At 43.6% G+C, this 14,024-nt stretch overlaps 1 protein-coding gene across 2 annotated transcripts in view; it reads left to right on the top strand.

Annotated features, from left to right (window-relative positions):
• The window catches only part of gabrg2 (gamma-aminobutyric acid type A receptor subunit gamma2), a 46,451-nt gene that overhangs the window by 22,959 nt on the left and 9,468 nt on the right, over positions 1-14,024 (top strand). For both annotated transcript variants that reach the window (XM_062406883.1, XM_062406884.1), the window contains exon 7: positions 13,176-13,328. In XM_062406883.1, the coding sequence (XP_062262867.1) occupies positions 13,176-13,328 (153 nt within the window). The remainder of the gene's footprint in view (positions 1-13,175; positions 13,329-14,024) is intronic.

Raw genomic sequence — 14,024 nt, forward strand, 5'->3', positions numbered from 1 at the left:
TCATACTTTTGAGTTGGTTTATTATGTAATTCATGATTTCATGGTCTATTATCAGTATTTCCTATTCCCTTTATAATTTTAGTCAAGCCTACTTTCATCTTTAAAGAAATATGTTGTTACCAAGAATTTAAACACATTTATAATCTATTAAATCTGCTACATAAGGTGGTTTTGTCATTTTAAACATATTTTTCATAAAGGTGCCACATAATATGATTTTTTTTAATTGAAACAATAACTTGATTTATTGTTGCTAAAGATTTTTCTGACATTAACTTAGAGTTATGCGTAACGCCACTGTGGTGTTGACTGCCGCATTTTCCTGACTGTAATTCTGCAGCGGGTGGCTGTGGCTGGTGGTGTAGTGAGCAGGGGGCTCGTCCTCCAATCACACGTCCTCTGGGTCAAGTTTTCTACTCAGGGACACTCTGCCAGCTGAAGAGCTCTGTGTATTTGTCCTGCCTGGAAGGTTATAATTAAGTTCCAGTTATTCTCATTCAAGGCAAAGCAAAGAAAACTTTTTTTTGTCAAGCACGTATCAAACACCAGGGAAATTCAACGCTTTACCGGGTTAAGAAATGCGACAAGGGAAAAAATGTGAGCTTGAAAAGTTTGAAAGTGCGATTTTAAAATGAACTTTTAGCGATAACCAAGATGTAAAGTCGTGTCAGAATGTCTAATAACCAGGGAAGTTATTCCAGGTCTGTGTTTCAGAATGATGCTGCATCACCGTGTTTAGTTGAACACTGTAACACACCGACGGGCTCGTCCCAGGCATCCTGAGGCTTCTGAGCCTCATTCAGCATTAAATCAGGTTTAATTGGGCCCATAGACACAAATGGATTTGTGCAAAAGCAGTGGGATATCGAAGTCAATTCTTTGACTGACAGTGTAAAGATTTTAGTGCCGTTGTGATGTGTTTGTATTTCCCCCCTATATGCGGGGGGGGGGGGGGGATCTTCAGGGAACTTAGCTGTTTTTGAGCTTTTCTCAATCTCACCTGGAAACTCTTGTCAGCAGACGAGAGCAGATGCTCAAGCACACTGTGAGGTCTCAGTTAAACTCTGTTTGAAATGGGTCAGGTGAGGTAAGGTAGAGAACACGTAACGGTAAGCCCAGCAGACAAGCAGGCAGGTGAATCGGCCTGAGCCGGACGGACAGTGAGGACAAAGCCAGAGGAAGAGATCCTCTCTCATTCTCCCCGACAAGCCAGTCACGCCCGGGTTCAAGTTGTCACAGCGTCCCTCCGCGGCGTCCACGCATCTGTGCTCGTGCTCCCGGATTTTTTGTTGTTGCTGTAGGATGAAAAAAAAAAAATGGATGCATGATTAAAGAACGATTGAGTGATATTTAAATAAAAGGCCACTGGGGGAAGGGGATGTCCACATCCCATCTGCTGCTCTGATGCAGTCGAACTTGAGCCTTTTTTGTATCTTTTAGAAAGGCTGTGTCTGTTTTTATTCGTTTTTCCTCCCTCAGCCAGTGTCCAAAGGCTTAGTCCCTCAACATGTCACTTCACATCAGAGCTGTCCCCGCTGCCTGGAAGCCAATACCTGCATTTACAAACACAGACACGCACACACACATTTGTATGCACACACACAGACACGCTGTTGCTTATGACAAGCAAGAGCCACTGCAAGGACACCAGTGCACAGACTAGGTAGAAGCGTTGCAGAGTATTATAAGACAACCACAGAGGTAAACCCTTGGAATGGTTTAAACTTGGTGCTGGCTGCTGGGTACTAAGTTCTCACTGGTCTGCCTGGCTGGAGTGTAGAGATGGTCAGAACATCATTGTGCAGACAGGCACAGAGGCAAATGATGAAAGCGAGAATGAAATTGAAAATGAAGTTAGTCATGGCCTTTTTTTGTGACTGCAAAGGAAAATTACTGAACAGAATCCATGTTAGACAAGTGGTTCTTGTTTACAAAGGGGAGTTTGAGGCTTTGAGCAAAGGACTTGGATTTGCTTTATCTGAGGAAAACATTTGTGGGATTCGTGTCTCAGTAAGAATATCAGAAAACCAGTAATGGGAAGGTTTTTGACAATTTGCTGACATGTACATACAGTAACTGTATGTATAAACTATGCATGGAGATTTTAAAATGTTCTTTAACATATGCTCAGGGTTAGACAGAAGTAGAACATGACGCATCGGTAACCACCGAGTTGCATTCAAAGTAGGCAAATGAAGATTAAGCCTTGAGAACGAGGACCAATCATTTTAGTGATTTGTCTTATCAGAAATCGGGTGATTGGTCTTCTTGTGTTAAGCCTCAGATGAATGTAGCCATTGTGGCGCATTTACATTCACCATCAAATACAATCACATTGATCTCCATGCAGCCGTTAGCCATCTTCCATGTGCATTAGCAGAATAAATGAGATTTAAAACATTGCTCGGTCGGTCAGTGGTGTCTCCCTTCATAAAGTCAGTGCAGTTTTCCTTCCTTTCTTGCGACCAGTCTCCCTCGTCCTCAGCAGTGAATCACGGGGTGGTTGGAGCAGGACATGGGGTGGTTAATCTGCTGTCCCTTTAGCCGAGCACCCCTGTATGCTGAGGGAGTCAGCCAGTGGAACATATATCTCTGTGTTTGACAGTAGAGTGCTTTGGTGTGCGCCAGTGTCCATGAATTAATGCATGCTCCTACGTGTCCATTTGCCTGCATGCACATTTCAGCGTGGCGCTCTCCACTGGATACAAGTCTTTTTTTTATGTATTGAAGGCTATTCTTAGAGTGACCCTCCAAAAGCCATGGCGTGCAGCCCTGTTGTCTGTGTGCGCCCGCCTGTGTGATCCAGTTTGAGTGGAGAAAGCCCTGGGACACATCAGTGGCCCTCTCCAGATTACCCAGCTCCACAGTTCGCAGATGATTCTTTGATGGGGCGAATCTGGAGGCACTGTGGTTGAAAAGCAAGTCGCCCGGCAAGAGGAAGCAGTCAGCACAACAAACACATGAATACCCATGCACATGAAACACACAAATACACAGAGCTATATTTATATATGAGGGGTGCAGCGGTTCTGAGACATTAACCAATAACAGTACAACAAACCATTGCCTGTGCAGCCTGTTGAGGTTTCATTGCTTCATGAATGTAAAAATATATATATTCTTTTCATCATAAATTAAATCACATGTAAACCATGAAACATGTAATCGGTTTAGTCGGGGCAGGCTGCATATTGTTTTAAATAGTACACATTACACCACGCGTCACATGACCGTTTGGATCCAATCGTGTGAGCAGAGTTAATCTCTGATATTCCAAAGGATTCACCTCATAGCATGGCAGTGAGTGCATCACTGCGCTATATTTAGGCTCTGTGTGCAGCGAATAGAGACCTACACCACAATTTTATCCTCAGCTACACTAACAACACACTATGAAACACACACATTCAAATAGATGCTGTTTCCCTGTGAGGAGAAGAGTCATATCGGAATGAGCCGTGAAGATGGAATCCTAAGAATATACACAAGGTTTTAATGCCACATTCAGTCAGTGGCCAAGAGTGGTTTCTTCTTTCCTCCTCCTTTCTTTCTGATATCCCTTTAAGCTCCATATATCCTATCGAAGGGTCTCTGCAGAAGCAAATCATTGTTACTGGAGCCTCATATTACATTTGAGCTTTGAGTCTCCAGCTTGTTTTGATGAATCTATATTAATAATCTGTTTTTATAAGGAAATAAACAAAGTTAGGCCCGTAGACTGCAAGGGGCAATATTATCTCAGTGTCAGGAGCTCTGAGAAACCTCCCAGTGGTGAGGTGGTCATGTTTGTGCCACTCACACAGTTGTAGTGGCAGAGAGTCAAAGCAAATTAAAGAGGAAAAGCTATCAAATTCCGTGAAAAGATGATACCAGTGAGACGGCGGCACTTGTAACCAGCTGCCTGATTTAATCACGAAAATACGGAGCGAGACAAAAAACAATAAATCCAAATGCCAATAGTTTTTTTATTGTTACTGAGACATTTCGTCCCTGATCGAATAAAACACCTGCGGATGCTCAGCCATGCTGTCTGAAATGATTCTATTTTCCATTGCTTTAATGAGTAACATTTCATATAATTGCAGAATTAAAATGCAAAAAATGTGAACAGACGCAATATGCAGATGATAAAAGTTCAAATATGAGTTAATGATCGTGCTAATATAAAGTATTTCAGCGATGCTTTGTTCTACCCAATAAATCCACACAGCCTTTGTTTGTTTTTCCATAAAAATCTCTATTTAAAAGACAAATAAAAGCTAAAAGAAGTAATTGTTTTGTGCTAATTTTCAAACAATGAAATATTTGCCGCACGTGATGTCGCCCCTGACTTCAGGCTGTATAATAAAAGAGTAATTTAATCACAGTCATAGGACGTCGCGGCTTTTTATCAGATGACAATCACTCCATCTTGTTGAAGGAAAAAGGTTAAGAAGCGCTGAAACAATCCATTAGCCACGGCGGCTCTCTGCTGCTATAATAGCCGCTTCTCTCCCTCTAATCTTCCCTTCCCTTCATCCCCCCTCTCTCTCTAATTCTCTCTCTCTGTCTCTCTCTCTCTCGCTCTCTGTCTCTCTCTCTCTCTCTCTCTCTCTCTCTCTCTGTCTCTCATTCTCTCTTTTTCTCTCCACTTTGTCCCTCTTGCTTCTGGGTGATAGCTGTGATGGGCAGGAGTGGGAGGACAAATGCTCTGACTCAGCCAGAATCCTCCTTTTGAGAAGTTAAATACCAATTTACACTCCTCCCCGCCCCTCTCCCATCCTAACCCACCCGATACACTGACAATATTCCCATTAACAGGTGCCTGCTCAATGCACCCCCCACCACCCAACCACCACCACTACTGCAGCCCCACCTTCTCCACTGCTCCGTCTCGCAATTTTTTTATTGGTGCTTCCGTGTCCTAGTTTTTACAAACACAAACCCACCAATCTTCCCCCCACTCACGTTCTCCCACCACCCCTCTCTTTCTCCGTCTGCCCTTCTTAGTTGACGGCCTAATGATCCACTAATTAACACCTGAAAACAGGGAATGGTTGATCGGCTGTAGGAGCAGAGATTGTCCAGGGGAAGTTAGGTTTCTTGTTTTCCGTCCCATTGACCAACGCCTGCATATAGAACAGCACCAGGGGCAAAGCAGAGGAGTGCAGATGTTCTTTTGTGATATGTTTCGTCTTTTGTCTTCTCAATGTTTTTTAAAGACGGTGGACATGCACCGATGAGTGAAGGTCGAGCTCCACTCCTGCAGCTTACTTACAGCACAACCTCTCCTCTACCTCAATTTGTGACTGTAGGTGTCCTTGTGTCTTTTATGGCACAATACATTTCCCACAGCCCAACTGCAATTGCAACATGAGCTTCAGAGCGATAAACTAGGACACTGGCATACACTCAGTGCAAAATTAAAATCATCTAATTTGCAAGAGAGGGGGGGGAAGTAAGTGGATTTAAATAAGTGAGTCGAGTGTTAGTTCCTGTTTTTTCGGGTGAGAGGCAAAGATTGAGGTCAACAGGGAGAGAGCTGCACAAATAATAAGGGGGGAAAAAAAGGAGGAGAGGAAAAAGAGGAGTATATGGAGCCAATACCAAAAGAGGTCAGAGCTGTCAGAGACACTGTTTTGTTTTTTGGGGGATGGTTTGTGTCCCTCTTGACTTCTGCTGCTGCGGCCGTCATTCTGAAAAATGTGACACTGGAAGGTCAAACGTGATGTCGCCGTTCGAAGATTTTAAGGACGGGACAAGAGACTTAAGGTCGTTTCATACTTTCCACGTCTGCCTGTCTGGGGTAAATGTCATCGTCTGCGAGGGTCAGCGCGGACCCACAGATACAGACGTCCTCGTGAAGCGCACAATTTGCGACTACGCGGACTACACACGCTCCAGATAACAAAATGGATTCTCTATGGTGATGTGGTTCATTAATTCAGAAGACCCTCAAGCCTTTAGTAAGCCTGGAGGTGGATGAGGGAGACAGTCGGACATATTCTGAATTTTGAGTTGGACGGTCTTATTGGATGCCCGGAAAGTAATAATCACTCCTCCACTGCCCATGTTACAGATACAATATCCTATTGCTCATATTCCAATATGACTACAACGGTTGAAATTAAACAAATTGTGATTTTTTTATTGCAAATAATAGACACCGATAGAACAATCTGTATTTTGATCGAATCCCCTCAGAGAGTTGCAAATGATGTGGGATTTTAGAAATCTTACAGCTATCAATAAAGTTAAGTTTAGTAGAAATGTTTTGTATCCAGACAAATTGAACAGTCTCTTCCTGGTGCCCTCTTCCAACAGACAGCAGGTTCAGAGGCTAGAAACAGTTCAAGGTCGATGCCACTCCATGGAGCAGTTGTTCCAAGGCCGAGGCCCGGTGGCCAAATAAATGATTATAAAGTTTCGTGCTCCGGTTTTTGGATTACACAAGTCTCATTCAGCTTATTGGCCCCACATAATATTCTGCAACCCTGGGTTTCAGAGTAATTAGCCATTAGAAATGAGGAGAGAGCGGATGTGGATCATTACGTGTGTGGTTGTTTAATACGCAGCATAAGAGGATACGTCTCAGAATTGTAATAATAAATCTTAATGGTGTTCCACAGCACACCACCTGAATACAAGGAGGAAGCATTAACACAGATAAATGTTTTTTTCCTGTCTTATCGGTATTACAACTCCACTAAATCCACATTTATAAATCATATGTGGCCCGTGAAGCCATGGGAAGCGCACAGCATTTATATTATCTGTGCTTAGTATGCTAATACATGTCACAGATACCATAATGTATCTGGGGATTAAAAGGCATATAGGCTATTGGTGAAATTAAATTTCAAGTCATCTAAGCTGGCCGCTCCGTTTACTAAGTGGTTTAACCTGCCTCAATGCAAACACTTACCTTCAGTGACACTGCCCATGAATCTCTATGAGGGGAGCTGCAATGGTTGTGCATGCTGAGTAGCTGGGATCCTGTTTGAAGTCAAGAAAGAGGTGAACATTCTCTTATTCGGCCAACTGAACTCACAATACATCTTAAGGTGCTTTAAAGGAAACACGGTTTAATCAGAGTTTGCACAGGCATAAATCAGCATTGTAGTTTTGGGCAACTCAGTCAGTATGTTGATAATGAATAATTTGATTTTAAAGCTTAAAACCTGTTATCCACAATTCTAATTTGGACGAGCACAAAGCCTTTGGCAAAGACATGGACACTGATTGTCTTGGCTCACACAGCTTATCCTTCCAATTTAGATTTAAATTGCATTAATGCTATTATTCATTGTGTCATTGTGTCTGAAAAGTCGTCCTGTGGTAGTGACAGTTCTTCCTGACTTATGGCTCATTAAAGCACATATTAGAGTTTGATGAGACAGCGAATGTTTTTTCTGATTTCACTTGTTGTATTCTGTGCAGAACTTGTATCCATAAAAACAGCATTAAATGTCTGGATTTAAAATTTTTTATTGTTGTAGTTAGTGAGTCTAATCGGTACGGCTCCGTTCAAATGCTCTGCAATATAAAAACACACAATTGCCATGTTTATATAGCGTCATGGTCAATCATAAATGGGAACATCTGGGAAGATAAACTGTTACTGCTGTGCTGTTTTTGCACAAGTTCATTTTCACAGTTGTTGAAAATACACTCGGTGCTGTGACATCCTTGCCCTTCAGTCTCTCTATGTGAAGTGTTTTTTGCTCCACTGACGTTAACTAGTAGTGGACGAGTGCATCTTGTATTTACTGCAAATAAATCCTCCTCTTGATGTAACACTTGTTTGCAAAAGGCACAAATAACAGTACAGTGTATAAATAGATATATAGATATATATTCTAAATCGTAGCTAATCTCTGCTTTTAAAGAAGTACAAGAGGAACAAATCCGGCCAGCCATCGGTGTCATGATTGTTAATTGTGGATAAGACCCGTTACCTGGCCACAATGAGTAGAACATGACAAAATAAGAAGTGATATTTTAACCACGGGAAGAAAGGAGAATGAAAGTTAAATTGAAGGACTTGGCGCTTACCTAACAAGTGTGAAACGCATCCCTGCTCATTGTGTGAATAAGAAATAATGAAGCCATTTTTAGACAAGGGAAGTCGGAGTGCAGATAAAATGGAGAGACACGCAGATATGTGAGAATGTGTTGGCCTTGTTTTTAATTAAATGACGGCGTGGAAATGAACACACTCATGGAGTTTTAAGCTTTTACATATCAACAGAGAAATATAACAAGTGGAACAAAGACTGGAATAAACTGGATTTTGTGTCTGCGGCATGAATATAAAAAGCACAAAAAGTGTTGGAATTGTTTTTTTAAAAGAAATTAAGGCAAATACCAGCTGAATAAATAAGGAAACTGTTTGGTGATTTGATTAAAGTTCAAATATGAGACAATTCTAAATAACAACCTTTGTCACATCACTTTTTGAGTATACAAATTATCCCAAATATGTTGTACACAATTATATTCAAGGTTAAGCGCGATTCATTTTGTCATCACATTTTAAATGTGTAGTATCCATTTTACTGATGTATAATGAAGATAAAACACTCTGCTAGTTAGCCGGTGAACCACTTGGCTGTTATTTCATTCCACTGTTTGAACTGGTCGCTCGGATCACGATTATGCCATATGCTGCTTAACATGAAGTCGTATTAGTTTCATTTTAATCAGCAGTGATGGTGAAGATGACAACTCCCATGATCCCTTGCTGCTTCACAATATTATTAAACTAGTCCTTTTTGTTACGGTTTCAACTGAGAGACACCTTGTGGCCGAAGCTACGTATTGCACATTTGATTACTAATTTGTTTGGGCATGATGCAGCATGAAATGTCACACACATAATTTAAACTTAGACATAGGGTTGCAACTGCTTTGTATCCAATCTGTAGGCCTCGTCTTATAGTGGGTCCGTCTCAAATGAAGTGTTAATACAAATACAACCACATATCACACATTCACACAGCAGACAGGGTGGTGTAGTAATCCAACGTAGAAATAATGGTTGATTTCAGCGGCTCTGTGCAAAATGTGTGTAATCCTGTGATGCTCAAAAGGGGCCCACTGCTCCTCAGTAGGTTAATCCATCCTAGATCGCATGTAACTTAAAAAAAATCTTTTATCAACTTTCCACTGAACTCTTCGATAACGGTCAGGGGAAACCATTTTGGGCAGATTCTTACCACCTGTCACAAATCCCGCCCTCAATGATGTGAGAGCCATTACTGCGTCTGGGAGAAGGCTAATCATCTGTCCCTGTCACAGTGAACACAATGTTAACAACGAGGCAATCAAACGCCGTCACCTCCTGTCTGCTGTTTAATCATGCCGCTGTGTTGCCGCAGTTACTCACCGTGACCCAGCCGTGGCTTTTTATTAATTTATTTTTGTATTATTCCCACGGTGACATCATCTCGCCTCCCACTGCCGGGCAGGAATAGCTGCAGTCGAGCGCGGAGGGGAGAATGCAAAGCTGGTAACTGGTTAATCGCTCACACATAGCCCCGAGTCATGTCACAGGAAGTGGTGAGTTAACATCGTCTCTAAGTATTGTTGACCCCAGAAAGCAGCCGTGGCATAACCCGGGTCATTAGAGAAGCTCCTGTCTTTTCTCAGACACACACACACACACACACACACACGCATGCATGAACACACTAGCATGCGCTGTCACCTCTGATATTTATGACCCTTGACAGCAGAGGAGCTCAGTGAGACAGCCTGTCAGCAGCTCTGCAATGTGTCTGGCCTGTCTCCCTTCATTGGATGGCCAGCATGTGCCTTAGGTCTCTCCTGCCCATCTATATCCACACCAATTTACAGCCTGGCTGCTGACAGAATGATATTCTCATGTGACATCTTTCTCTTTTTTTTATCTGGTCAGCACTCCTGAATTCCCATGTTTCCTTCCCAAGAATCTCCCCCCGTGGCTGTTCTGCAGATAATGTAGCGCCTCGCAGGGACCAGGCCCCTCCCCATAGGTTCAATACTGAGCAATTACGGGATCTTATAACAATTTCAGTGTTCTATGATAATAAAACATCCATCTTTTTTTATTTCCACCCTGGTAGTGGGCTCATATTTGAAGAATGATGTTTTTTTTTTGTCTTTCTCCTGCTGCTGCTGCTGCTGTTTGTGTATTTGTGTGTGTGTGTGTGTGTGTGTGTGTGTGTGTGTGTGTGTGTGTGTGTGTGATTCTGTTGAGTCTGTTGTCTTTGTGGCTTTTAACAACGATGCAACACAGTTCTCTGATGAATGATCGTCCCCGCCAAGTTTTTATTGCTTTCCCGAGATTACATCAGCTCGCGGTAAATCCCTTTTTCCCGCTGATATGTGTGATCCTAATAAAAAATACTTCAAATCACATCTTAATACAAACAATAGTTTTGAGCTGTTTTGTGCATAGTTGATTTTTTTTCCCACACGCAGCTGCTGTCAACATTTGTCGTTCATGAATTACAGACAGAAGGGGACAGACTACATTGATACCAATGTAATTGCAGCAATGAAATAGAGAAGAGTGGATAAATTAGAGCTTTATGCGGTTTTAATAAGAAAGATGCAAAGAGTTCTGTACTCTGTGTTCTTGTTGCCGGAGAGAAATCAGCCCATTATTGGAACGAAGCTGCCTGTGGGATCACTGGAGATGTGGGCGCTGCCTGATGCAGGAGAACGGCTGTGAGATCACAGACGCTACCTTCTTTACATTCAGTGTCGATCCCCAGAAGGAAACGTTGACCTCCATAGTAGCAGCCTTATAAAAAAGGGAGCTATCTATTCAGACGCTGTGAGGCTTGAGTGTGAAGCGGCTCGTGACCACACCCTCGTCTGCTGGTGTGCTAACAGATGGGGAGCTCACCAGCTTGTCCGAGGGCTCCTGTTAAAGAGGAATGACGGCTCGAAAGGCCTGAATGGTTGGATATGGCTGCTGCATTCTTATGAGTCGTAAACTGGGACCTTATATACACAACTCGTATGCTGGTGTGCAAATCATGAACCTCGCTTTTACAGCACATTCAAATGTACAAGAATGTGGCGAGAACCCAACGGTTCCACCTGACTCAAATAAAGGATGCCACGATTGCAGGAGAGAAACCAGCTTCCTAAAGCTTCCTATTCGATATTCATTTAAATTGAAGACCCCTATGTATAGGATTCAAACATATCTGACACTGGTGACCCCTAGTGGTAGGTATGCACACTAATAACACCCCCACCCACTCCACACACAGGGATCATATACCTTTTTTTTTTAAGAAAAAGGTGCCGACAGAATAATCTGAACGATGGTAGAACCAAATAAGAAATTAAAATTCACCCCAGCTGACAATCGAGTATAAACAGGCATCGGGCATAGTAGTGTAATGAAGATGATCACATGGTCCAGTAATTGTGTTGGGACTGTCTGTCTGGAACACTCAACTGTTTGCTCCCCCATACGGTAATGTTGTGAAATCCCAGCCAGGCACTCAAAGCCAGAGAGGGAACTGGAAACCATTTTGTTTTGAGTGGAAATCAGGAAGTCATTAAGAAACACATGCATTACGATGGAGCGGTAATGGCAGGTGGTCTGATACTGATACATCAGCCTGCCAGAAGGGAGGGCATCGGTCGATAGTACCTCCTCAAAGTGTCTTCCTGGCAAGCGCCGTGGCCTCTAATGAAACTGGCACAGAGACGGAGGAGAGGGGCGTAAGACGGGGGGGTCTTACTCCAGCCGACCTCCCTCCTGAGGTGGAGAGCCCATTATCATTAAGAGCCTGAGTAAGTATGAAGGAGGCTTTGTGCTGCTGACCAAGCTGGAATAAGTGTATTAAGCAGCAGTTTATCAGCTGTCTGGGGTCTCGGTTTCGGGCCCCTGCTAATGAAATGTTAATAAAAACAAAATAGTGGGCTGAGGGACCCCTGAGAGAGCAGCCTTCATGTACTCCTACAAACACTGTAATATCCCCAGCACCTGCCTGCATCAGCAGAAAAGGCACATGGTGATACGAGCGCTTATAGTTGTGCAGCCGGGGTTATTGCACTTGGTCTATTTACTAATGCCGTCAATGGCTGCGCGCTGTAGTAAATCACAAAGAGGTCGGGGCGCCGCGAGGACTCGACGCACACGCGCCACGTGCACACACGCGTTCCGCAGACATTATGCACCCTGACAGTCTGAGCTCCCTCTCCCTCCGTCTCCCATCACCACACAAACACACAGATGTTGCCTGTTTTTCAATAAACCGCGTGTTGTGCGCCCTTTTCTCATGAGGAAAATTATTAGCCAGCTGTTCGTTCCCCAGCTGAGGAGACAATTCGGTGTGCCTGGAGTACTTCAACAAACACACACACACACACACGTACACATACAAACACACTCACGCACTGCAGACACATGGCTGAGAGAGAGTAGGTTTGTGCCCTGCAGGTTACAAGGCACAGCGAGAGGCCAGGCGAGGTTTCCGACTCTGTTGACGGTCTGACGTTAATCAATTAGCCAACAACTGAGAGAGGGGACGCCGTTAATGATCTGCCATTTAAACCCACAATATCAGGCAGACAGGTGAAAAGGACAGCAGCTATTGGCAGGTGTGTGTGTGGATGTAAAATTGTTCTTTTATATATTCTCCCTGATTACAAGGGGGTTCGAAGTACATTTGCAAGTGTGTGTGTGTGTGTGTGTGTGTGTGTGTGTGTGTGTGTGTGTGTGTGTATGTGTGTGCAGTGCGAGAGGGTTGAGGCGTGTGCGTTTGTGTGCGCATACATGCTTCGCTTGCATTTTAAACAGGCAGCCCACATGATCTATACTGTCGGGTCGTGTCTATCTGGGCTCAGCTAACCTCAGCCTCAGCAGACCTAACATCTGCTGGGGTCAGACAGCCGGCCCGAGGAAGGGCTCATCATCAGCTGGATGCTGGTGTTTCATGTTGCGGCTAAGCACTGGGACTAGGGGGGTGCGAGTGAATCCGAGCGAGTCCGGCCCCGGCTGCCTGAATTTCATTTTAGATTTCCAAGCTGCCTCACAGTGAAGTTTTTTGTTGAATTATGCACTTATCATTTTGTATCATTAATGATATGAACCTTGCCCCTTCATAGAAACTCTGTATCCCTTGATGTTTGACTGTATTTCCAGCCTGTCCTCACTCTGTCTTCTCTCTCGTTCTGTCTCTCTCCAGGAGACTACGTGGTGCTGACCGTCTTCTTTGACCTGAGCAGGAGGATGGGATACTTCACCATCCAGACCTACATCCCCTGCACCCTGATCGTTGTCCTCTCCTGGGTCTCATTCTGGATCAACAAGGATGCAGTCCCTGCCCGGACGTCATTAGGTATCAAATGAATGAACCAAGAATTATATTCCCCATGAGATTTAAATTATTCTCTTTATATAAAGGCTTCATGTGTAATATCTTACTTCAGTCTATTAATAGAATCAGTCAACCGAACCCAAACCCACACATGGTTTAGTTTTGCCTCGGAGGTTCATTAGACATCCAGGCTTTAATTATGCTGCGAAAAATATCAAGAACTGGGTGCTGTAGTTACACACCACCATATATTAGAAAAGCCCTCTGTCCTCTTTCCTGCTGTTCTCCCCATTCCCTTCCTTTCTCCTCCTTTTCCCCTCGGAGACAGGGCAGCTGCGAAGGAATATGGTCCATCTTGATTAGAAGAGCCTATCCCGGCACATATGTTTTCATGCATGCCTTAATGAGGCATTAATTATGCATTGGAGCGAGGGAGATGCAGAGACGCAGCCTCAGCACAAAAGTAATACAGGTGGCCTCCTCGCCGAATGCAAAAGAGGGACACGGGAGAGGAAAAAGGGCAAAAGTGAGGTTTTCAAGGAAATCTGTCAGCTTCTGAACTTGCCCTTGGCGTTAGTGGACATCCTCAGAAGTTCACTCGCGATGTAGTTACGTACATATTCCTTAGTCAGCTTTCCCTTTGAATCCTTAAGGCTGCGAGTCCTGACCTCAAGTACACACGATGTGATCATTAGTGTGCGCGCACTGAATGCAAAG

The sequence above is a fragment of the Platichthys flesus genome, chromosome 15 (genome assembly GCF_949316205.1).
Source record: "Platichthys flesus chromosome 15, fPlaFle2.1, whole genome shotgun sequence".
Classification (NCBI taxonomy): domain Eukaryota; kingdom Metazoa; phylum Chordata; class Actinopteri; order Pleuronectiformes; family Pleuronectidae; genus Platichthys; species Platichthys flesus.